At 64.2% G+C, this 19,656-nt stretch overlaps 4 protein-coding genes across 6 annotated transcripts; 1 reads left to right on the forward strand and 3 right to left on the reverse strand.

Moving 5' to 3' along the window:
• Positions 1–268: 268 nt before the first annotated feature.
• Positions 269–3,683, reverse strand: LDHD (lactate dehydrogenase D). Of its 2 annotated transcripts, XM_064723117.1 has the most exons (11): positions 3,570–3,683; positions 3,344–3,456; positions 2,946–3,087; positions 2,723–2,864; positions 2,293–2,452; positions 2,016–2,215; positions 1,815–1,943; positions 1,045–1,172; positions 877–967; positions 679–790; positions 269–602 (listed from the first exon to the last, which is right to left on the reverse strand). In XM_064723117.1, exons 1-11 carry the CDS (start codon positions 3,681–3,683, stop codon positions 437–439), a joined length of 1,497 nt encoding a protein of 498 aa, XP_064579187.1. In that variant the 3' UTR covers positions 269–436. The 2 variants fall into 2 exon arrangements, with proteins under 2 accessions (XP_064579187.1, XP_064579186.1); XM_064723116.1 differs by having other exon boundaries at positions 286–602; positions 2,723–3,087; positions 3,570–3,649.
• Positions 3,684–4,265: 582 nt separating this feature from the next.
• Positions 4,266–6,102, reverse strand: LOC135452765 (chymotrypsinogen 2-like). Its single transcript, XM_064723158.1, has 7 exons — positions 6,036–6,102; positions 5,807–5,910; positions 5,609–5,688; positions 5,423–5,501; positions 4,744–4,924; positions 4,518–4,651; positions 4,266–4,443 (listed from the first exon to the last, which is right to left on the reverse strand). Exons 1-7 carry the CDS (start codon positions 6,100–6,102, stop codon positions 4,282–4,284), a joined length of 807 nt encoding a protein of 268 aa, XP_064579228.1. The 3' UTR covers positions 4,266–4,281.
• A 686-nt stretch (positions 6,103–6,788) lies between these two features.
• Positions 6,789–8,923, forward strand: LOC135452677 (chymotrypsinogen 2-like). Its single transcript, XM_064723014.1, has 7 exons — positions 6,789–6,855; positions 6,981–7,084; positions 7,203–7,282; positions 7,390–7,468; positions 7,975–8,155; positions 8,528–8,661; positions 8,736–8,923. Exons 1-7 carry the CDS (start codon positions 6,789–6,791, stop codon positions 8,895–8,897), a joined length of 807 nt encoding a protein of 268 aa, XP_064579084.1. The 3' UTR covers positions 8,898–8,923.
• A 1,977-nt stretch (positions 8,924–10,900) lies between these two features.
• Positions 10,901–17,745, reverse strand: BCAR1 (BCAR1 scaffold protein, Cas family member). Of its 2 annotated transcripts, XM_064723012.1 has the most exons (7): positions 17,617–17,745; positions 16,101–16,790; positions 14,744–14,905; positions 14,425–14,529; positions 12,861–14,009; positions 12,546–12,635; positions 10,901–12,208 (listed from the first exon to the last, which is right to left on the reverse strand). In XM_064723012.1, the coding sequence occupies exons 1-7, from the start codon at positions 17,626–17,628 to the stop codon at positions 11,693–11,695; spliced, it is 2,724 nt and encodes a 907-aa protein (XP_064579082.1). In that variant the 5' UTR covers positions 17,629–17,745; the 3' UTR covers positions 10,901–11,692. The 2 variants fall into 2 exon arrangements, with proteins under 2 accessions (XP_064579082.1, XP_064579081.1); XM_064723011.1 differs by lacking the exon at positions 17,617–17,745 and having other exon boundaries at positions 16,101–16,865.
• Positions 17,746–19,656: the final 1,911 nt, after the last annotated feature.

Raw genomic sequence — 19,656 nt, forward strand, 5'->3', positions numbered from 1 at the left:
TGAAGCAGATGATGCCAGTGGGGTGCTGGAGCCCCCCAACCACGCCAGTTCCCCTTCTCTGTGCCTGCCATGTGGGGATGGCCACAGTAGTGCTCAGCAGGTGCCAGAGAGCTCCCACCTGGCACCAGCAGTACTGCAGCTCAGGGCAGGTGGCTGAGCTGGGACCCTGAGGATGCCCTGCCCTGTGTGTGCTGTCTGGGACTGGGGCCTCCTGGGAAGGGGCTGGGGGTTTCTATCCCTCTAAAAAACTTCACAGCACACGGACAGTGTGAGTCCAAAGGGTTTATTGGGGGTTTGGGGATCCCTGACCCCCAGAAGTGAGGATGGGGTGATTAGTAGGGTCACATACAGTGGCACTGCAGGGCAGCATGGCCACCCTGGCCTTGCCTCCAGGGGCTGAGGCTCCCCAGTGCCAGCGCAGTGCTGGTGCTGCCCCTCAGAGCACCTTGCCGGGGTTCATGAGGTTGTGGGGGTCGAGTGCAGCCTTGATGGAGCGCAGGGTGTCCAGGCCCTCCGGGCCCAGCTCCTCCTGCAGCAGTGTCCGCTTGCCCAGCCCCACGCCGTGCTCCCCGGTGCAGGTGCCCCCTGCTGCCAGCGCCCGCCTGCGGGACCGGGAAGGACAGGGGATGGGGACATCTGTCCGTCCAGCCCCGGCCCCCCAGAGCACCCTGGCCCCACCTGCCCAGGCGCTCGGTGAAGGCGTGGATGCGCTGGGCCTCCTCCGGGTCCTGGGAGTTGAAGACGAGGATGCAGTGGAAGTTGCCATCGCCCACGTGTCCCACCATGGGTCCTGCAAGGCCATGGCTCAGATGGGGTGTGGTGTGGAGCATGGTGACCCCCATCCCCTCTGTCCCAGGGGGCTGGGGCCCTGCTCACCAGTGATGTTGGAGGCCTGCAGGTCCTGCTTGGTCTCCACCACCACATCAGGCAGGCGGGAGATGGGCACACAGACGTCGGTGGAGTAGCCCTGGGCCAGGGAGGGCAGAGCTGTGGCACTCAGAGCACCACGGGCGCCGCTGCCATCATCCCCACCCCTGTGCCTACCTGGCAGCCGGGCCGCAGGGCCAGAGCAGCGTACCAGGCGTTGTGGCGCATGGACCAGAGCCGCTCCCGCTCCTCCTGCCCCTCCGCCCAGGCCACGCTGGAGCCACCGTTCTGGTGCACAATCTCCTCTGAAGGTGACCAGGAGCTCTGGGACAGGACCCACGGCACCCCCAGGCACCCAGCCCTTACCCAGCACCTCCAGTGCCCATCCTGGGCACCCATTCACATCCTGGGATACTCCTGGTCCGTCTGTCCCTTGTCCCTGGGTCCCTGTCCACCACCCTGTGACACCCCTAGTCCCCCCTGTCCCATGTTCATGAACCCCTCAGCAGACCCCCAGAGCACACCCCCATCCCTCACCGTAGTGTCTTCCCAGTCCCCATCCCAAGCATCCATTGCTGGTCCCCTCTCCCTGGTCCCGGGCATCTACGTCTTTCCTCAGGACACCCCTGATCTCCCATCTCCTATCCACAGGCAGCCATCTATGACTCCAGGCCCCCAGTTCTAGGCTCTGGTCACTTGTCCCTCATCCTGATGACCTCAAGGTCTCCAGTCCCCACCCATCCCTGAGCACCCATCCCTCACCCCAGGACATGCCTGGTCCCACTCTCCCATGTCCTGAACATCCATCACTCATGGCCCCTCAGCACCATGCTTCACTTCTGAACACCCTGATCCCACTGTCCCTGGGCACCCATTTCTTGTCCCTGGGTGTCCATCATGGCCTCCAGCCCCAGACATTCCCTCCTCCTCCCTATTCCAAGCCATACCGGTCTGCTGCTGCTGCTCAGCCAGGCTACGCTGGGAGCCGTGCAGCTCCAGGAGGAGCGTGGCCGCCACTGGCAGCCCCATCTCACTGAAGCGGCTGCAGGCATCAGCCATCACCTCATCCAGGAATTCTAGGTGGGAGGAGGCAGTGTTGGGCTCCACCAGGGGCACCCGGACCCCCTCCTCTGGCTGTGGGCACTCACCGATGCGGGCCACAGGCACGGCAGCCTGCAGCACCTGCACGGTGCAGGCCACGGCCGCCCCCACGCTGGGGAAGGAGGCGATGGTGACAGCAGAGGCCTCGGGCAGCGGGTGCAGGCGCAGCGTGGCCTGGGTCAGGAAGCCCAGGGTGCCCTCAGAGCCCACGAAGAGTGAGGTCAGGTCATAGCCGGCCGCCCGCTTCCTGCACAGAGCTGGTGAGCGGGCACTCCCCTGGCACAGGGCAGGCCCAGCACGGCCCCCCGGCCCCCCAGCGCCCACCTGGGATGGCGGCCAGGGCCGGCGGTGTGGAGCAGGCGCCCGTCCGGCAGCACCACGCGCAGGTTGAGCACGTTGGGGCGCATGGCGCCGTAGCGCACGGCGTTGGTGCCCGAGGCACCTGTGGCCGCCATGCCACACAGCGAGGCATCCGCCCCAGGGTCTGCAAGCAGGGGATGGGCAGGGGAGGCAGGTGGGGATGGAGTCCACTCCCACATGGACACCGCTGGGACTTCAACCAAAGCAAAACTATAGGCACCCCCAAAGGCAATGGGGCCATGGCATTCCCATTTCTATGGGAACCCCTCGGAGCACGGCACACTGTGGACACCACAGCACCCCCAACAATCCCACAATGCCCAGGCCTAAGGGAATCCTCAACACCACCAGTGCTGTCGCTCCCAGCCCCATGACCCCCTCACGCTCACGGTACCGACAGGGAACCAGAGCCCGGTGCCACGCAGGTGCTTATTGAGGGCCTTGTGGGTGACACCGGGCTCCACCGCCACCGAGAAGTCCTCGAGGCTCAGCTCTGCGATGGCATCCATGCGGCTCAAGTCAAAGCAGACACCGCCCTGGCACAGGGGCACCCGGGGCTGAGGGCACGGCCAGGCACCCAGAGCCCCTGGGGTCAGGGGTGCCGGGACAGCCCATACCTGCACGGCATTGACGCCTCCTTCCAGGCCGGTCCCGGTGCCAAAGGGCACCATGGGCACACGGCTGCGGTGGCAGAGGGCTGCCAGCTCCTGCACCTGTTCCACTGCCTGCGGCCACACCACCACATCCGGGGGGGCACACCTGGGCACAGGCAGCACCACTGACCAGCTGACTTGACCACTTGACCCTCGCCATGGCCCTTCCCCAGCCTGGCACTGTCGCCTGCCTCTTCCCTTCCCCACGGCCCTTTGTCTATCCAAACATTTCCCGTTCCCGGAGCAGGCCCCTCCTGTATAGCCCTCCCCTTACAATGCTTCTTGCCTTCCCCCTTCCCTTCCCTATGACCCTTCCCCTGATCCTTCCCCTCCCCAGGGCTCCCAGCCCCAGGGGCACTCACGGGTGCATGGACTCATCGTGGCCGTGCTGCTCCCGCACCGCTGTGGCCGTGGAGACATTGGGGGCCCCGACCACGGTCCTCAGGGCCTCCACGAAGTCAGGGGGCAGCGAGGGCTGCGGGGGAACAACGAGCGCCCGTCAGGGATGCCCTGGACAGGGTCTGATCGCGGGCACGAGGCCGAGCGGCCACGTCAGGGCCCGAGAGGCCTTTGGAGCCCCGGCCCCACCTTGGAGCAGCAGCTGCGGCGCCCCAGGGCTGCTGCCAGCGCCAGCACCCTCCGCAGGGCCATGTTGCAACGGGACAAGAACGGCACCATGGGAACTGCACGGGACTGGGACATTGCCCTCCCCCGCAGCCTGTCTGGCCCTCCCCCACGCTGACACCTTAAGGTGGCTCCAGCCACGCGCCAGTGTGTCCCTGCCAGAGGGACCTGGGTCCCACCGGTGCCTGTGCTCATGTTCCTGTGCTGTCCCCTGCCTGGGCCGAGTCACTGCATTCACCATGGCCCCACCATGACAGGTGTCCCCATGCCTGCTCAAGTATCCCTGCAGCTGGGCAGGGGTCCATGACCCCATAGGAGACCACATGTTCCCACGCTCCTCCCTTCCCTATGAGGGGTCTGCATGCCCCCTGCCCCTCTGTTCCTGTGTGCAACCAGGCTTCTCCATTTGGGCACAGGAGTCACCATGTGCCCCTGTCTATCTGTCCCCATTCCCAAGCAGGTGTCACCAAGCCCCCCTGTTCATCTGTCCCTGTTCCCAGCCAGGTGTCCCCATGCCACTCAACACTCCTGGACAGGTGTCCTCTGGCCCAGAGAACTGACCACAGCCCACCGCATCTCCCCACCCTCAGTCTGCCCCGTGCCCTGCTCCCAGGTGTCCCGGCATGGTGACAAGGACACAGTGTAGTCGGGGGGGTGGAATCGTTTATTGCGGGCCTCAGTTGGCCTCCAGGATGGAGTCGATCCAGTCGCGGAGCTTGGTGACACGGGCGTACACGCCAGGAGTCTTGGTGTCGCAGGTGCTGCTGCCCCAGGAGACGATGCCCACCAGGTTCCAGGCGCCGTCCTTCTGGCACACCAGCGGGCCCCCGGAGTCGCCCTGCACGGGGCAAAAGGTGAGCACAGGGACAGGGTCCAGGGCCAATGTGGGCTGTGGGGGCCAGGGGCACCTACCATGCAGGAAGTGGCTCCATCGGCGCCGGCACAGACCATCACATCGCGGATGCGGAAGCCCCAGAACTCCTTGCACTGGGTGTTGGAGAGCAGGGGCAGAGCCACCTGCTGCAGCACGGCCGGAGTGTGAGAGGCTACGGGGAGAGGGCCACGTCAGCGCCGGCACCGGGAGTGGGAATGGGGAAGGGGCTGGGACGGGGAGGGCAGCACCGTGAGGTGCAGTTACCATTGGGGTCAGTGAGCCCCCAGCCAGTGGTGACACAGGTCATTCCCCCCGGGAATTCATCAGTGGCCTTGGGCAGGCAGACGGGGGACACGCGATCCGACAGCTGAGCAGGAGTGGCCAGTTTGATCAGGGTGATGTCGTCGTGGATGGTCAGCATGTTGAACTTGGGGTTCTTGAAGACCTGAAGCACGCAGCACTGCTCTCAGCACCCACGCCCCCTGCCAGGGTGCCGGGCACTGGGCACTCCACAGGGATCAGTAGGGACCTTGGGGACCAATGGGGACCCCGGGGGCTGCTCCTGTGGGTCCCGTGATGGCAGAGTGTCTGAGCTGCAGGGCCCAGTCCCTGCGACACAGGGACACCCCCGGTCATGTCCCCTGCTGGGATGAAATGGACCCTGAGGCCTGAACCCCTATGCCTCGTGAGTTCCTGAGAACTTGGGGACATGCAGGACACCTGACCTGAAGGATGAGTGGGAGCAGGGACACCCCAGGGGATTGCCGTGCAGGGATGTGGGACACCATGGACACCTCGGGGAACCCTGACCCTCCGGAGAAGGGGACCCGGGGACTCCTCAGGAGCACAAACCCCAGGACAAGGGGGACCCGGACATAAGCCCCCAGGCCGCCTGTGGTGGCCGCGGGATCCCGCAGGCACACGGACCCCGCCCCGCAGGTACCTTCTCGATTTTCAGCTCCTGCTGATCAGGGCCGGGTGCGTCCTGGTCGTAGGCGCCCACCACCACGGTGTCGGTTTTCCTGGGCACAGGCAGGCGCTGAGCACGGCGCACCGGCACCGCGGGTTCCCAGGGCACCCCGTGCCCGTGCCCAGCCCCGGCCCGGCCCGCAGCACAGCCGGTGCCTACCTGACGCCGCAGTGCGCAGCGGTGACCACCCAGTTCTCGCTGATCAGGGAGCCGCCGCAGAAGTGGAAGCCGTTGTAGCGCTGCCGGGGAGAGCTGCCCTCAGCGCCCGGCACCAGCGGCAGCACCGAGGCCGGCGTGCTCCGTGCCCGGGCCCCGCACGGCACCCACCCCTGCCCCCGGCCCCTGCAGCGCTCTCACCTGCAGGGACACCTGCCATGGCCAGGACCCTGCCACCGCCGCCTCTCCGTTGACAATGCGGTTGTAGCCGCGGATGACGGGTGCGATGGCGGGCACGCCGCAGTCTGCACAGGGGCACAGGCGGCCGTGGGACGGCGGCTCCGGCCGCCCCGGCCCCGTGTCCCCTCCCCACCGCTCCCACCCGCCCCAGCCCCGAGCCCACCCCGCCAAGCCCCACCACCCCACGCACTCTCAGGGAGGGCGGCACGGGCAAAGCCCGCCAGAGCCAGGCAGCTCAACACCCACAGCAGAGCCATTGCCACTGGTGAGGACTGACCTGCCCGGCACCCGGTGGCACTTATATGCACCCCTGGGCACCTCCCCGCTGCCGCTGGCCTTGCCACCGTGGCCTTGGGAGATAGCGTGGCAGCTGGTGTGGTGCCACTGGCACATCTGGAATCTTCTCACACAACTCTTTGGCGTCCCAGGCACCTGGACCTCTGGATGAAGCCCTATCTGTGTGGCAGGTTGGAAGGTCTCTGCAGACCCAGCCCTAAGTGAACTCCATGGTCCTTCCAAACTCCACCACTCCATGACAAAATGTGCAGGCAGCCCAGAAAACCCCACTGTATCTTGGGCTACAACTGCAACACCTTGGGCAGCATGTCTAGGGAGGGGATTCTGCTCCTGTACTCCACTATGCTGAAACCATGCATGCAGTGCTGTGTCCAGCTCTGGGACCCCAATTATGAAGGACATGGGTAAGCTGGATTGATTCCAAAGACATTTAGGAGCCAGCATTTAGTCTAGCCAGTGCTGTCCCACAGCCATAGCCAAGGATACTGGCTCCAGGTGCCATGTTCCCAGGCCTTTCCTGGGAGAAGTTCCATCTGCCACGCTATCTCCCAAGGCCACGGTGGCAAGGCCAGCGGCAGCGGGGAGGTGCCCAGGGGTGCATATAAGTGCCACCGGGTGCCGGGCAGGTCAGTCCTCACCAGTGGCAATGGCTCTGCTGTGGGTGTTGAGCTGCCTGGCTCTGGCGGGCTTTGCCCGTGCCGCCCTCCCTGAGAGTGCGTGGGGTGGTGGGGCTTGGCGGGGTGGGCTCGGGGCTGGGGCGGGTGGGAGCGGTGGGGAGGGGACACGGGGCCGGGGCGGCCGGAGCCGCCGTCCCACGGCCGCCTGTGCCCCTGTGCAGACTGCGGCGTGCCCGCCATCGCACCCGTCATCCGCGGCTACAACCGCATTGTCAACGGAGAGGCGGCGGTGGCAGGGTCCTGGCCATGGCAGGTGTCCCTGCAGGTGAGAGCGCTGCAGGGGCCGGGGGCAGGGGTGGGTGCCGTGCGGGGCCCGGGCACGGAGCACGCCGGCCTCGGTGCTGCCGCTGGTGCCGGGCGCTGAGGGCAGCTCTCCCCGGCAGCGCTACAACGGCTTCCACTTCTGCGGCGGCTCCCTGATCAGCGAGAACTGGGTGGTCACCGCTGCGCACTGCGGCGTCAGGTAGGCACCGGCTGTGCTGCGGGCCGGGCCGGGGCTGGGCACGGGCACGGGGTGCCCTGGGAACCCGCGGTGCCGGTGCGCCGTGCTCAGCGCCTGCCTGTGCCCAGGAAAACCGACACCGTGGTGGTGGGCGCCTACGACCAGGACGCACCCGGCCCTGATCAGCAGGAGCTGAAAATCGAGAAGGTACCTGCGGGGCGGGGTCCGTGTGCCTGCGGGATCCCGCGGCCACCACAGGCGGCCTGGGGGCTTATGTCCGGGTCCCCCTTGTCCTGGGGTTTGTGCTCCTGAGGAGTCCCCGGGTCCCCTTCTCCGGAGGGTCAGGGTTCCCCGAGGTGTCCATGGTGTCCCACATCCCTGCACGGCAATCCCCTGGGGTGTCCCTGCTCCCACTCATCCTTCAGGTCAGGTGTCCTGCATGTCCCCATGTTCCCAGGAACTCACGAGGCATAGGGGTTCAGGCCTCAGGGTCCATTTCATCGCAGCAGGGGACATGACCGGGGGTGTCCCTGCTCCCCTGTGTCGCAGGGACTGGGCCCTGCAGCTCAGACACCCTGCCATCACGGGACCCACAGGAGCAGCCCCCGGGGTCCCCATTGGTCCCCAAGGTCCCTACTGATCCCTGTGGAGTGCCCAGTGCCCGGCACCCTGGCAGGGGGCGTGGGTGCTGAGAGCAGTGCTGCGTGCTTCAGGTCTTCAAGAACCCCAAGTTCAACATGCTGACCATCCACGACGACATCACCCTGATCAAACTGGCCACTCCTGCTCAGCTGTCGGATCGCGTGTCCCCCGTCTGCCTGCCCAAGGCCACTGATGAATTCCCGGGGGGAATGACCTGTGTCACCACCGGCTGGGGGCTCACTGACCCCAACGGTACCTGCACATTCTTGTTCCCATCTCCATTCCTGTCCCCTGCCTCATCCAAATCCCCATTCCCATCCTTGGCTGAGGTCTTGCCTGTCCCCTTCCTCATCTATATGGTCAGTCCCCATCCTCATAATGCTGACTCATAATGCTCATGGCAATCTCCCATCCAGATCCCCATGCAAATGTGAATCTGGATCCCCATCCCATTCCCATATATCCGTCTCTGTCTCAGTCCCATTCCTCATCCCAGCACCAACCCCCAAGCCTGACCCAATCCTGTTGCCATCTCCTCCATTCTCACGGTGCTGCCCTCCCCGTCCCAACCCCCTCCCCATTCCCACTCCCGGTGCCGGCGCTGACGTGGCCCTCTCCCCGCAGCCTCTCACACTCCGGCCGTGCTGCAGCAGGTGGCTCTGCCCCTGCTCACCAACACCCAGTGCAAGGAGTTCTGGGGCTTCCGCATCCGCGATGTGATGGTCTGTGCCGGCGCCGATGGAGCCACTTCCTGCATGGTAGGTGCCCCTGGCCCCCACAGCCCACGTTGGCCCTGGACCCCGTCCCGGTGCTCACCCGCTGCCCCGTGCAGGGCGACTCCGGGGGCCCGCTGGTGTGCCAGAAGGACGGCGCCTGGAACCTGGTGGGCATCGTCTCCTGGGGCAGCAGCACCTGCGACACCGAGACTCCTGCTGTGTACGCCCGTGTCACCAAGCTCCGCGACTGGATCGACTCCATCCTGGAGGCCAACTGAGGCCCGCAATAAACGATTCCTCCCCGTGAGAACAGTGTGCTTGTCACCATGCTGGGACGCCTGGGAGCAGGGCATGGGGCAGACTGAGGGTGGGGAGATGCGGTGGGCTGTGGTCAGTTCTCTGGGCCAGAGGACACCTGTCCAGGAGTGTTGAGTGGCATGGGGACACCTGCTTGGGAATGGGGACAGATGGACAGGGGCACATGGTGACTCCTGTGCCCAAATGGAGAAGCCTGGCTGCACACAGGAACAGAGGGGCAGGGGGCATGCAGACCCCTCATAGGGAAGGGAGGAGCGTGGGAACATGTGGTCTCCTATGGGGTCATGGACCCCTGCCCAGCTGCAGGGATACTTGAGCAGGCATGGGGACACCTGTCATGGTGGGGCCATGGTGAATGCAGTGACTCGGCCCAGGCAGGGGACAGCACAGGAACATGAGCACAGGCACCGGTGGGACCCAGGTCCCTCTGGCAGGGACACACTGGCGCGTGGCTGGAGCCACCTTAAGGTGTCAGCGTGGGGGAGGGCCAGACAGGCTGCGGGGGAGGGCAATGTCCCAGTCCCGTGCAGTTCCCATGGTGCCGTTCTTGTCCCGTTGCAACATGGCCCTGCGGAGGGTGCTGGCGCTGGCAGCAGCCCTGGGGCGCCGCAGCTGCTGCTCCAAGGTGGGGCCGGGGCTCCAAAGGCCTCTCGGGCCCTGACGTGGCCGCTCGGCCTCGTGCCCGCGATCAGACCCTGTCCAGGGCATCCCTGACGGGCGCTCGTTGTTCCCCCGCAGCCCTCGCTGCCCCCTGACTTCGTGGAGGCCCTGAGGGCCGTGGTCGGGGCCCCCAATGTCTCCACGGCCACAGCGGTGCGGGAGCAGCACGGCCACGATGAGTCCATGCACCCGTGAGTGCCCCTGGGGCTGGGAGCCCTGGGGAGGGGAAGGATCAGGGGAAGGGTCATGGGGAAGGGAAGGGGGAAGGCAAGAAGCATTGTAAGGGGAGGGCTATACAGGAGGGGCCTGGTCCGGGAAATGTTTGGGTAGACAAAGGGCCGTGGGGAAGGGAAGAGGCAGGCGACAGTGCCAGGCTGGGGAAGGGCCATGGCGAGGGTCAAGTGGTCAAGTCAGCTGGTCAGTGGTGCTGCCTGTGCCCAGGTGTGCCCCCCCGGACGTGGTGGTGTGGCCGCAGGCAGTGGAGCAGGTGCAGGAGCTGGCAGCTCTCTGTCACCGCAGCCGTGTGCCCATGGTGCCCTTCGGCACCGGGACCGGCCTGGAAGGAGGCGTCAATGCCGTGCAGGTATGGGCTGTCCCGGCACCCCTGACCCCAGGGGCTCTGGGTGCCTGGCCATGCCCTCAGCCCCGGGTGCCCCTGTGCCAGGGCGGCGTCTGCTTTGACTTGAGCCGCATGGATGCCATCGCAGAGCTGAGCCTCGAGGACTTCTCGGTGGCGGTGGAGCCCGGTGTCACCCACAAGGCCCTCAATAAGCACCTGCGTGGCACCGGGCTCTGGTTCCCTGTAGGTACCGTGAGCGTGAGGGGGTCATGGGGTGGGGAGTGACAGCAGTGTAGGGGCTGGTGATGAGGACACACTTAAGGAGCTGTGGACTGTGGGGTGTCCACAGGTGTGCTGATTCCAGGGCAGTAGCAGAGGGGGTGCCACGGTTCCTGAGGTGCTGGAAAGGATGAATAGCCAGGACCAGGAATGCTTGGGGTCATGGGCTACCATCCTCTCTGCCACACCAAACCCATAGGTCGCATTGTGACCATGGCCCGTGGCAAGGTGCTGTGATGGACACTCATCTGATACTGGTTCTAGGGCCATGTGGCCCCAGTGCCCTGCACTACCACCCCTCATTTCCCCCCAACCCTCTTATAGGCCCACCCCTTGTGCACCATTAACTCTCTGTGCACCAGCAGTCTCCAAAGGCTAGGAGTTTTTTTAGGAGGACAGGATCTCCCCAGCCCTGCCACAGGGCCTCTCACTCACCCCAGCAGGCACACACAGATACCCAGGAAATAAGGGGTGTTTCTAGGCAAATCTTTATACTGCTGAGGGACTTGGGGCCAAGTTTTGGAGGGGGCTGCCACGTGGTAGCTCCGGGAACCAGCGGAAGCTTCCCCTGTGTTCAAAAGGCACCAATTTCAGTTCGCGTTTCGGTCACAGCTGGTACTGTAGCACAACCCGAGACGTGAGAACGCACACGTTAGCCCCTTCCTGCCCCAGCAGCTCCCCACCACCCCTAACCCCCCTGGGGACCCCTATCCCCAGCCTCCAGCACACAAGGGGACAGTACAACCCATCTCTGTCGCTGTCCCACCATCACAGGAGATGGCTTCCACACCATTAGGACCTCCTGGCCACCACGGAGTTCTCCTGAGTCCACCGTAGAGTCTTTCCGAGAGCAGAGCAGCCACAGCATCACAAAGGGCATCTCAAATTGCATCTCAAGTTGCCAGGCACATCCTTGGCTCACCAGGGACATGGCCCCATGCCCTTCAGCCCAGAACTGGTGCTAGTTTTGTATGGAGAGAGGACAGTGGGCAAGGAGTGGACACAGATCCACCTCCCAGCTTTGCTTTGTTATGGGCCCAGCTCAAACCATTCCTGGCCCCTGGGCAGAGGGAGGAGGAAGGGGTATGATGGCTGCAGCCCCTCACCTCTATTCCCACAGAGCCCCAGCTCCCCGGTGTGCATGAGAGTCTCTATGTACATGTCAGCTTACACCGGGTGGAGAGGACTTGCGTGGAGGGAAATGCATGTCTGGGGAAGGGTGGGGGCCAGAGAGAGGGGACAGTGGCCCTGAGGCCATCACATGGCTGCCAGCTGGCCCAGCACCATCCTGAACTGCTGTGTGCTGTTGGCGAGGTCCTTGACACGCTCCACCATGTCCTTGGAGGCGGAAGGCGATGGGTAGTGGAGGGCGGCTGCCTTGGTGGTCATCACGATCTCCTTGAGCATCTCACAGAGGAGGTTGCTGTAGTGCATCACCTTGTGCTGGACGTCCTGGGCCTTGGCCTGGCGGGACAGCGTGTCCCCAATAAAGACGAGCTTGTGGGCACTGAGGATGACAAACTTGCTGTGGGCCACAAAGATCTTGGGAGGTTGGTTGGTGCTGACAGCAGTGAAGAAGGCATCGACAGCATTGGTGAGCGTGGTGAGGTTGGCCTCGCACTGCTCCAGGTAGAAGAGGAGGAGCTGGCGGTCAGCAGGACACAGTGTGCCCCCGCCCCGCGCGGGGCTGTAGTGCTGGGGGGGGCTCCAGTTGGACAGGTCGTTGTCGATGGGGCGCGTCACCTCCTGCTCCAGCCGCTCAAACTGCTTCAGCTGTGGGAGAGACAGGCATGGGGCAGGGTGGCCACTAAGCCAGCACCTGCTCCCCCCTCCATGGAGCCACCAGCACAGGTGGCCATGGCCACCAGCCCCAAGGAACACAGTGAGAGACAGCACCAGCCAGGACAGCCATGCGAGGCTCCTCTCCAGGATCAAAGTGCCTACTCCCCTCTTTACTAGCATAGCAATGGTATGGAAGGAACGATAGAATGCACCATGAGTACATCCAGGGAAGAAGGCTGTGGCCAGACTAGCAGCAGAGGTTACAACAGAAGCAAGACATGGGGCCCTGTGCATAGCAGCACCCACCTGCCTGCCCCAGTGCCCTTACCTGCTGGTGCTCCAGCTGGTCCTTGCTCTGCCGGATGATGTTGCCTTTCTCCAGCAGCTCCTTCTGGGTCTTCTCAAACTCCTCCTTGCCCTGCAGGGGCATGACATGGAAGGGGTCAGCAACATCAGCCTTGCCACAGAGCCCCCTGGCAAGAGAGCCCCCCCCTGCCCTGGGGCATCCCTGGTCCACAAAGCCCTCAAGCTGGAGGGTAAGAGCAAAACACAGGCAGAAGCAGAGCTGCTTAATCCCCCCGGTGCCAGAGAGCCACCATCATAAACACTCCCTGTGGGAAGGAGCCCCCATACCCATGCCCACCTGGAGATGCACATAGTCATAATCCTCCATCCAGCCGCTCTCGCTGTTCTCGTAGGGCCCGTCAGGTGACTCCTGGGCCAGCAACTTGGGAGGGGAGGGCAGGGGCCGTGACTGGATGCTGCTGGCCTTGTCGGAGGGGTGAGGGGGCCCATGGCCACCACTCTCCACCGCCGGCTTTGTCCGTTTAAAGAGAAGGGAGGCATTGCCATGCAGGAAGGAAGCCAACTGCTTAGTGTCATCAGGAACACCACGTGAGTGCATGATGAAGTGCTCCAAGTCGTCTGTGCCCGGCTTGCTGCTGGCCAGAGCACTGGGGGCCCAGTGGCAAGCGTCCAGCGCTTGGCCGTGCCGTGCCAGGGCCTGGTAGACCTCTTCCATCTTCTGCAGCTGCTTGCTGAGTTTGGTGTAGAGAGAGCGGTCAGAGGCCTGGGCAGCATTGCCCACTGCCCCCCGGGCAAACTCCAGAAGGTCCCGGAGGGCCGTCCGGACGCCCTCGGCTGCCCCACGGATGTTGGCAGCATTGGCCTCCATGTGCTCGGGGCTGCGCCAGTTGGTGCTGATAAAGGACATGAGGTAGGAGACAGCGCTGCTGACGCCACTCTGGAGCTTGGCCAGCGTCTCCATGGCGGCATCCAAGTCCAGGGAGAACTCCTTGCCGGCTCCCTTAGCCGGCTCCTTCACAGGCACCACGTCCAGCGAGGATGTGGAGATGTTGCTGCGGGTGCTGCCTGTGCTGGAAGCCGAGAGGCGCTTGGCATCAGCACCCTTGGCCTCACGGTCCACTTGTGGGGGGACGTCATAGATGTACTCGCCCTCTGTGTCCACTGAGCCCTTGCCCGGGGCGTGCAGGTCCCGAGGCACATCGTACACCTCCTGGGAGGGGAAGCTGGATCCCCCCAGCTTCTTGAGGCTGGGGGGCACATCATAGATTTCGTGGGAGAGTGGCAACTCAGGAGCACCTTTCCCAGCTGCCGGGGGCACATCGTAGACGTCCTCTGGCAAGTAGGGCTCCTGCTGGGCCAGGATCAGGGGGTGGCGGGAGGGCTCGAAGGCTTTCTGCTTGGCAAAGGCGGGTGGCACATCGTACGTCTCCTCCCGCGCCGGGCCATCGGGCACGTCCTTGCTCACTGAGGGGGGGACATCGTACACCTGCAAGGGCAGAGCAGTGGCACTGTCAGCACTGCTGGGAGAGCTGGCCTGGGGTGGGCATGTGGCTGCCCTGAGCTGCAGGGCACGCAAGTGCCAGCACTGAGCATCCAAGACATCACTGGGTGGGCACTGGGATGAAGCCATGCACCCCAGGGATGCCCCTGCCCTTTGGCACAGGAATCAAAAAATCCTAGAGCAGCTCAGGTTGGAAGGGACTTTGAAAAATCATCTGGTCCAACCTCATTCCCTGGATGTGAACATCCAGCAACCCATTCCTTGGCATTCTGAAAGCCTCCAGTGCCAGGGACATCACCACATCTCTGGGGAGACTGATTTAGTAAATTATTTTTCTCCCTGTAAAAATCTGTTTGTCATTCTTACACAAAGAAGCTGGGAGCTTTCCAGCAGCACTTACAGTTTGGTGCAAGTTCTTCTCCACACTGGGGGGCACATCATAGATCTCTTGCCCCGGGTCCTGCCCATTGGGACCCTTCACTGCCATGGGAGGAGTGTCATAGACCTGGAGAGGGGGAACACAAGAGGATGTGTCAGAGAGATGGTGTGGTCACCCACCTCCTCTCAGGGACCAGGGAATGGTGGAGGTGCTCAGAAGTGGCACTGAGGTCCATAAAGCATAGCTCTGGGTACAATTTAGCCTGGTATGGATCTCATGCTGTGACCCATTCTTAGGGGCAGATCCAGAGATTCCCCCCTGACACCCACAGCAGCCTCACCTCCTGGCTGAACTGGCTGGGGACCCCTCCTCGGACAGGTGGCACATCATAGATCTCCTGGGAGCCCGTGGAGATCAGGTGGCGAGGGAAATCGTACTCAACCTGCTCACCCTTGGGGGAGTCATAGACATACACCTGGCCCACACGGGTGGGCACCAGCACCTGCAAAGAGGGAAAAGACATGATGTGGGCACTACCGAGCATCTCCCACCCTGCATCATTCCCCAAACCCAGCACCAGGACCAGAGAGAGGATGGTTTGGATTCCGCACTGGATTGCCTGGAATCAGGGTCGGCCCGGTGCCACGGGAGGGCGCTCCCCGGCCGGGTGTGCGGCGGTGCCGGGGACGGGATGATATCACCGGTTATTTATAGCGGCGAGAGAGTCTCTGCGAGAGACAAAGCCCGGCCGGCACAGCCGTGGCACGCAGAAAGCAACGGCCGATCCAGGCATGGGCCGGGATCTGCCAACACCTGGAGACCCCTCCCTGCCCACAGCTCCACGCCTGAATGGGTCACTTCATGGTGACACCAGAGCGGAAAATAACCAAACCCGGAGGGTAATGGCACCCTGCCCAACCAGTGCCAAGGAGGGCTGAGGTGTTGGGCTGGTTCTTCCTTTTCGGATGTTCCTTGTGCCCTGGCCATTTGGCAGCTCCCTCTCCTCCCTGGCTGCTTCCCAGGGGTATGAGTTGGAGTAGCCTTCCCGGAAAACACGACACTGAAAGCACCTCACTCCTCTTCCCCAGGATGACGTGCCAGGGTAGGGGCAGAGCCAGAAGGAAGCCGGTGTCCGTTAGGCTCCATGCTGGGGACAGCCCGGTGCCTCACCCTTGCCTCACCAGTGTACCTACAAGCACTGGCAGGCTGCCTGGCACAGTCGGGAAATGCTGGCACTGCCTGTCTGTTCCTGTGCGCGCTCCCAGGTGGAACAAAACCTCACAGCATTGTGCTGGGTACCACAGCTACTGCCACAGCTCCAGAACCCAGCATCCCAAAATAGCTCTGGGAATACCAACACTGTGCCCAAACCAAACACACTGCCATGCCCTGGGTGACACCAGCAGAGTCCACATTAGAGACCATAAGGACCAGAGTGCTGAATGCTGTGCCAGCCCCAAGAGGGGCAGCTCACACCAACTGGGGCACCTCAGCCACTGCAGGGACCCTCCCAGTGCACCCACTCCTGCCCACAGTGTGGGCAAGGATGCCCACACAACCCCAGCAATGGACACATGGGCTGCCTGCTCCAAGTGTAGCAAGCTGAGAAGCCCAAGCTGTGCCACCCACTTGTACCCATGGACCACAGAGCACCCCACAAACACAACACACTCCCACGTCCAGTCTCCTCATCTTACCTTGCCCTGGGGTTTGTGCCCTTCCCTGCTCCTCATGTCCAATGACGGCGGCACCTGGTAGATTTCTTGAGCCTGACCAGCTGAAGGAGGAACCTGGTAGACATCCTGGGGGGGACTGGCAGAGCCCCCTGGGTACGCCTCTGCTGCCTGGCCCAGGGAGGGGGGAACCTGGTAGATTTCCTGGCCGGGGTTGGGGAAGGTGTGGGGAGGTGCCTGCTTCGGGTAGGTGGAAGGCTGCTTAGCTGGGGCAGGAGGAAACTGTCCAGTGGGTGCTGAGCCCGGGTACAGACCTTGCTGTCCCTTGTTGGGGACTGGCATCAGATAGACATTGTCCCCTTGGGGTGCATAAGCAGGGTGCATGGGGGTGTACTGCGAGGCGGGCGACAGCGGGGTGTAGCCCCCTTGGTGGTGGAAGGGCAGAGCCGCCTGGGGTACAGATGGCTGCGGCGGTGCCTGTCCCTGTGCCGGGGCAGGCGCTTGCTGCTGCGGCTGCTTCTTGTCGTACATCCCCACGAGAATCTTGAGGCGGTTCCCGGGAACGATGCCCTGCCGGCCATGGAGCGAACAGAGCCACCAGCCATCCAGCCCCTGCGTGTTGCGCTCCAGCACCGTCATGATGTCGCCCTTGCGGAAGGAGAGCTCGTCCGGGGACTCGGCCACGTTGTCGTACAGCGCCTTGGCCAGCACGTTCTGGAAGAGAGCCCCGCGCCGGGGCGGTGAGCCGGGCCCCGCCGGCCGGTGCGGCGTCATCCCGGCGGGCGAGAGCGGGGCGGCAGCTCAGCACCGGGACGGAGCCCCGCGGGCCGGCAGCTCCCGCCAGCTGGATCTCCCCGTTCCAGCCACCGCGGGATTCCTCGCTGGAGCAAAACCCACCCTTCCCAGAGGTGGTGCTGGGAAGGGGCCGGGCCCTTCCGCCTCCCCGGTTTCGGGGGGCCTCCTCTGCCTCTCCCGCCCCTTCCCTCCGCCGACTGGGAGGGAGGAAGTGCCGGGGCGGTGAGTCAGCCGTGGCCGTGGCCATCGCACGGCACCCGCCGTCGGGCCCGGGCCCCTTCCACCCCGAGGGGTCCCCCAGCCGGGCCCCGGCGGCACCTGCCAGCGCTGCTCGGGGCCGCGGCGGCGGGACGGGTCGCGGCCCGCCCGGGATGGCAGGGCCGGAGTCCCGGCTGTCCCGCGGCCCTGCCCGCCGCCGGTGCCGCCCCGCCCGGTGGGGCGGAGGCCTGGGGAGGCCCCTGGCCCCGCTGGGCTCCCCGCGAGTCCCGCAGCTCCCTGCCCCGCCAGGAGGGAGGGGAGCAGGCAAGGCCTGGCCGTCTCGGAGCGGGGGAGCTCGGCCAAGGTCACGCCAGTGGGATCGGCCGCACAGGAGAGGCCCTGCCCGGGCCGAGCGGTGAAGGGGCTGAGGCCTTCCTCCTCCTCCTCCTCGTCCTTCTCCTCCAACAGGGCCCCCCAGCCGCCGTTCCCCCGCGCCCTACCTGTCCCCGCGCACGTCCCCGTGCCCTCCCCCCGTGTCCCCGCTCACCAGGTAGTTCATCTTCCCGCGGGGCCGCTCCGGCCGCAGCGGGCCGGGTGCGGGGCCGAGGGCCGGGCCGGGCCGGGGGCGGCGGGGCCAGGGCGCGCGGGCGGCGGCGGCGCCGTAGGGATCGTTATAGCGCCGCGCGCGCCCGGCCCGGCCGCTCCGCCCGCCCCCATTGGCTGCGCCCGCCCGGGGGGCGGGGTCCGGGGCGAGGGGCGGGGTCCGGGGCGGGGTCTCCGGCGAAGGGCGGGGCGGGCACGGGGGCGCAGGGTGAGCCACGCGTGTGTAAAGGGAGCGGAACGGGTGTGACACCCGCCAGGGGTGTGACCCCGGACAGAGGGGTGTGACACCGGCCCAGGGCTGTGATACGGCCCAGGAGCGTGATACCGGCCCAGGGGTGTGACCAACTGCGACAAAGGGTAAGGGGAGTGAAACAGGCGTGCAACAGATGTGTGCACTGAAGGGTGTGCAACAGGTGTTGTAGTGAGCTTGCACTTGGTGTGTAACAAAGGCTATATGCGATGTGCAAATGAAGGAAAAAGGTTCTGCAATGGATGTGTAATGATAAAAGGTCATTAAAGGTTAATGTGTGTGTAGCAGGTGTGGAATGGGTGTGCAATAAAGTATAACAGGTAACTGGGGAGTTCTGGGGTGTGTAATGGGGATGGTGTGTATAGCAGGGGCATACAAGGGGCAGGTAATATGTAGCTGTAGGTGCAATGGCACACCCTGGCACACATGGGACACCTGGCACGCAGGGCACACCACCGTACCCATGGCACACCACAGCTGCCTGTCAGGCCTGCTCCAGTTGCCTGGCTCCATGGCCCATGGACAGCCCAAACAGCTGGTAAGCCTGGTTTGGCATCACTGTGTGCTGTAGCACAGTCCCTGCCGCCATCTGCAGAGAGCTGGGAGCAGGCTGGGAGGGCGGCTGCAGCTGGGAGCTGTGGGAGGCACACGTGTGAGCTGCGTCAGGGCACAGGACCTACGGACATGCACAAGCTGCACGGACACCTGTGCTGCTCCCCAGGCGTGAGAGCCAGAGCACAGAGGGAACCAAGGGAAGGGACACCAGGGGTGCCTGCAGCCAGTGAGCTCATGGGCAAGTGGGCAATGAGTGGGCCTGTGTGGGAGCTGCAGGCCAGTGAGCGAGGGCTGTGTGTGGGGACAGGCCAGGAATGTGCCCCTGACTGTGCCCTGACTGTGCCCGTGCCTCCTGGCCGCCATTCCCCTCACGGCATTTCCTCTCACCCTCCAGGGTTACTCTCAGGCCACACCAGGGTGCAGCGGCAGAGCTGAGGCCAGATTGCAAACATGTGTCCTTCCCTAGAAAGCAGTACTTGAGCCACCACCACTGTCCCCAGCTTGCAGGCAAGTGTCCCTGTGTATCAGTGCAGAAAGGGAAACTGAGGCACGGCTGTGGGTGGGAGACATCCGCTGGTGGCAGGGGCTGCGGTCAGCCCGCAAACCGCAGCCGCCCCGGAGGGCGCAGCCTCAGCCCTGTGGTTTCCTCTTGTTCGTGACAGTGGTGACAGCGCAGGCACCGGGCACCGGGACATCCTTGGGATGGGCTCAGGGCTCCCCAGCCTCTCTTCACCACTCTGCAGCTGATCCCATGAAGCCAGGGTGGGTTTCCTTTGGAGACCCTGAGTCTGGTGTGGGCCCACCAGGCCAGCAGTGAGGATTTCCTGGGATCCCTGAGGTGTCCCCATGCTGAAGCTGTCACCACAAGACTTCAGGGAGATGCTGAGGGGCCATAAGCTTCCTGCTTTTGGACTTAAAAGCAGTGGGAATATCACTTTTCCCTCTCCCCGTGTTGATGCTCAGATCAAAGTGTTCACTGTCAAACTCAATCCCGTTTTTGGTCCATCAGAGCCAAAAATCACTGCTTGCATCTGCTGAGCACCCCAAGCTGGTAACAGCTCCTGCACATCCCTGCTTCCACAGCCAAGCACCCATGGGGCAACAGGCACCAGCAGGTCTTCCTCAGGCTTCTCCTACCTTTGAGAAAATGAAATGCCGAAAAGAAGATGAGAAGTGGAG

Source organism: Zonotrichia leucophrys, chromosome 11, assembly GCF_028769735.1.
Source record: "Zonotrichia leucophrys gambelii isolate GWCS_2022_RI chromosome 11, RI_Zleu_2.0, whole genome shotgun sequence".
Lineage (NCBI taxonomy): Eukaryota > Metazoa > Chordata > Aves > Passeriformes > Passerellidae > Zonotrichia > Zonotrichia leucophrys.

Coding starts and splice junctions, on each gene's coding strand:
- LDHD (XM_064723116.1), bottom strand. CDS start 3,632: ATGGCCCTGCGGAGGGTGCTGGCGCTGGCAGCAGCCCTGGGGCGCCGC. Junction 3,457..3,569: donor GCCGCAGCTGCTGCTCCAAG/GTGGGGCCGGGG, acceptor GTTCCCCCGCAG/CCCTCGCTGCCCCCTGACTT. Junction 3,088..3,343: donor CACGATGAGTCCATGCACCC/GTGAGTGCCCCT, acceptor GCCTGTGCCCAG/GTGTGCCCCCCCGGATGTGG.
- LOC135452765 (XM_064723158.1), bottom strand. CDS start 6,102: ATGGCTCTGCTGTGGGTGTTGAGCTGCCTGGCTCTGGCGGGCTTTGCC. Junction 5,689..5,806: donor CATGGCAGGTGTCCCTGCAG/GTGAGAGCGCTG, acceptor TCTCCCCGGCAG/CGCTACAACGGCTTCCACTT. Junction 5,502..5,608: donor GCTGCGCACTGCGGCGTCAG/GTAGGCACCGGC, acceptor GCCTGTGCCCAG/GAAAACCGACACCGTGGTGG.
- LOC135452677 (XM_064723014.1), top strand. CDS start 6,789: ATGGCTCTGCTGTGGGTGTTGAGCTGCCTGGCTCTGGCGGGCTTTGCC. Junction 6,856..6,980: donor CCGTGCCGCCCTCCCTGAGA/GTGCGTGGGGTG, acceptor GCCCCTGTGCAG/ACTGCGGCGTGCCCGCCATC. Junction 7,085..7,202: donor CATGGCAGGTGTCCCTGCAG/GTGAGAGCGCTG, acceptor TCTCCCCGGCAG/CGCTACAACGGCTTCCACTT.
- BCAR1 (XM_064723011.1), bottom strand. CDS start 16,850: ATGACGCCGCACCGGCCGGCGGGGCCCGGCTCACCGCCCCGGCGCGGG. Junction 14,906..16,100: donor GGCACAAACCCCAGGGCAAG/GTAAGATGAGGA, acceptor CCCTCTTTGCAG/GTGCTGGTGCCCACCCGTGT. Junction 14,530..14,743: donor CCAGCCAGTTCAGCCAGGAG/GTGAGGCTGCTG, acceptor CCCCCTCTCCAG/GTCTATGACACTCCTCCCAT.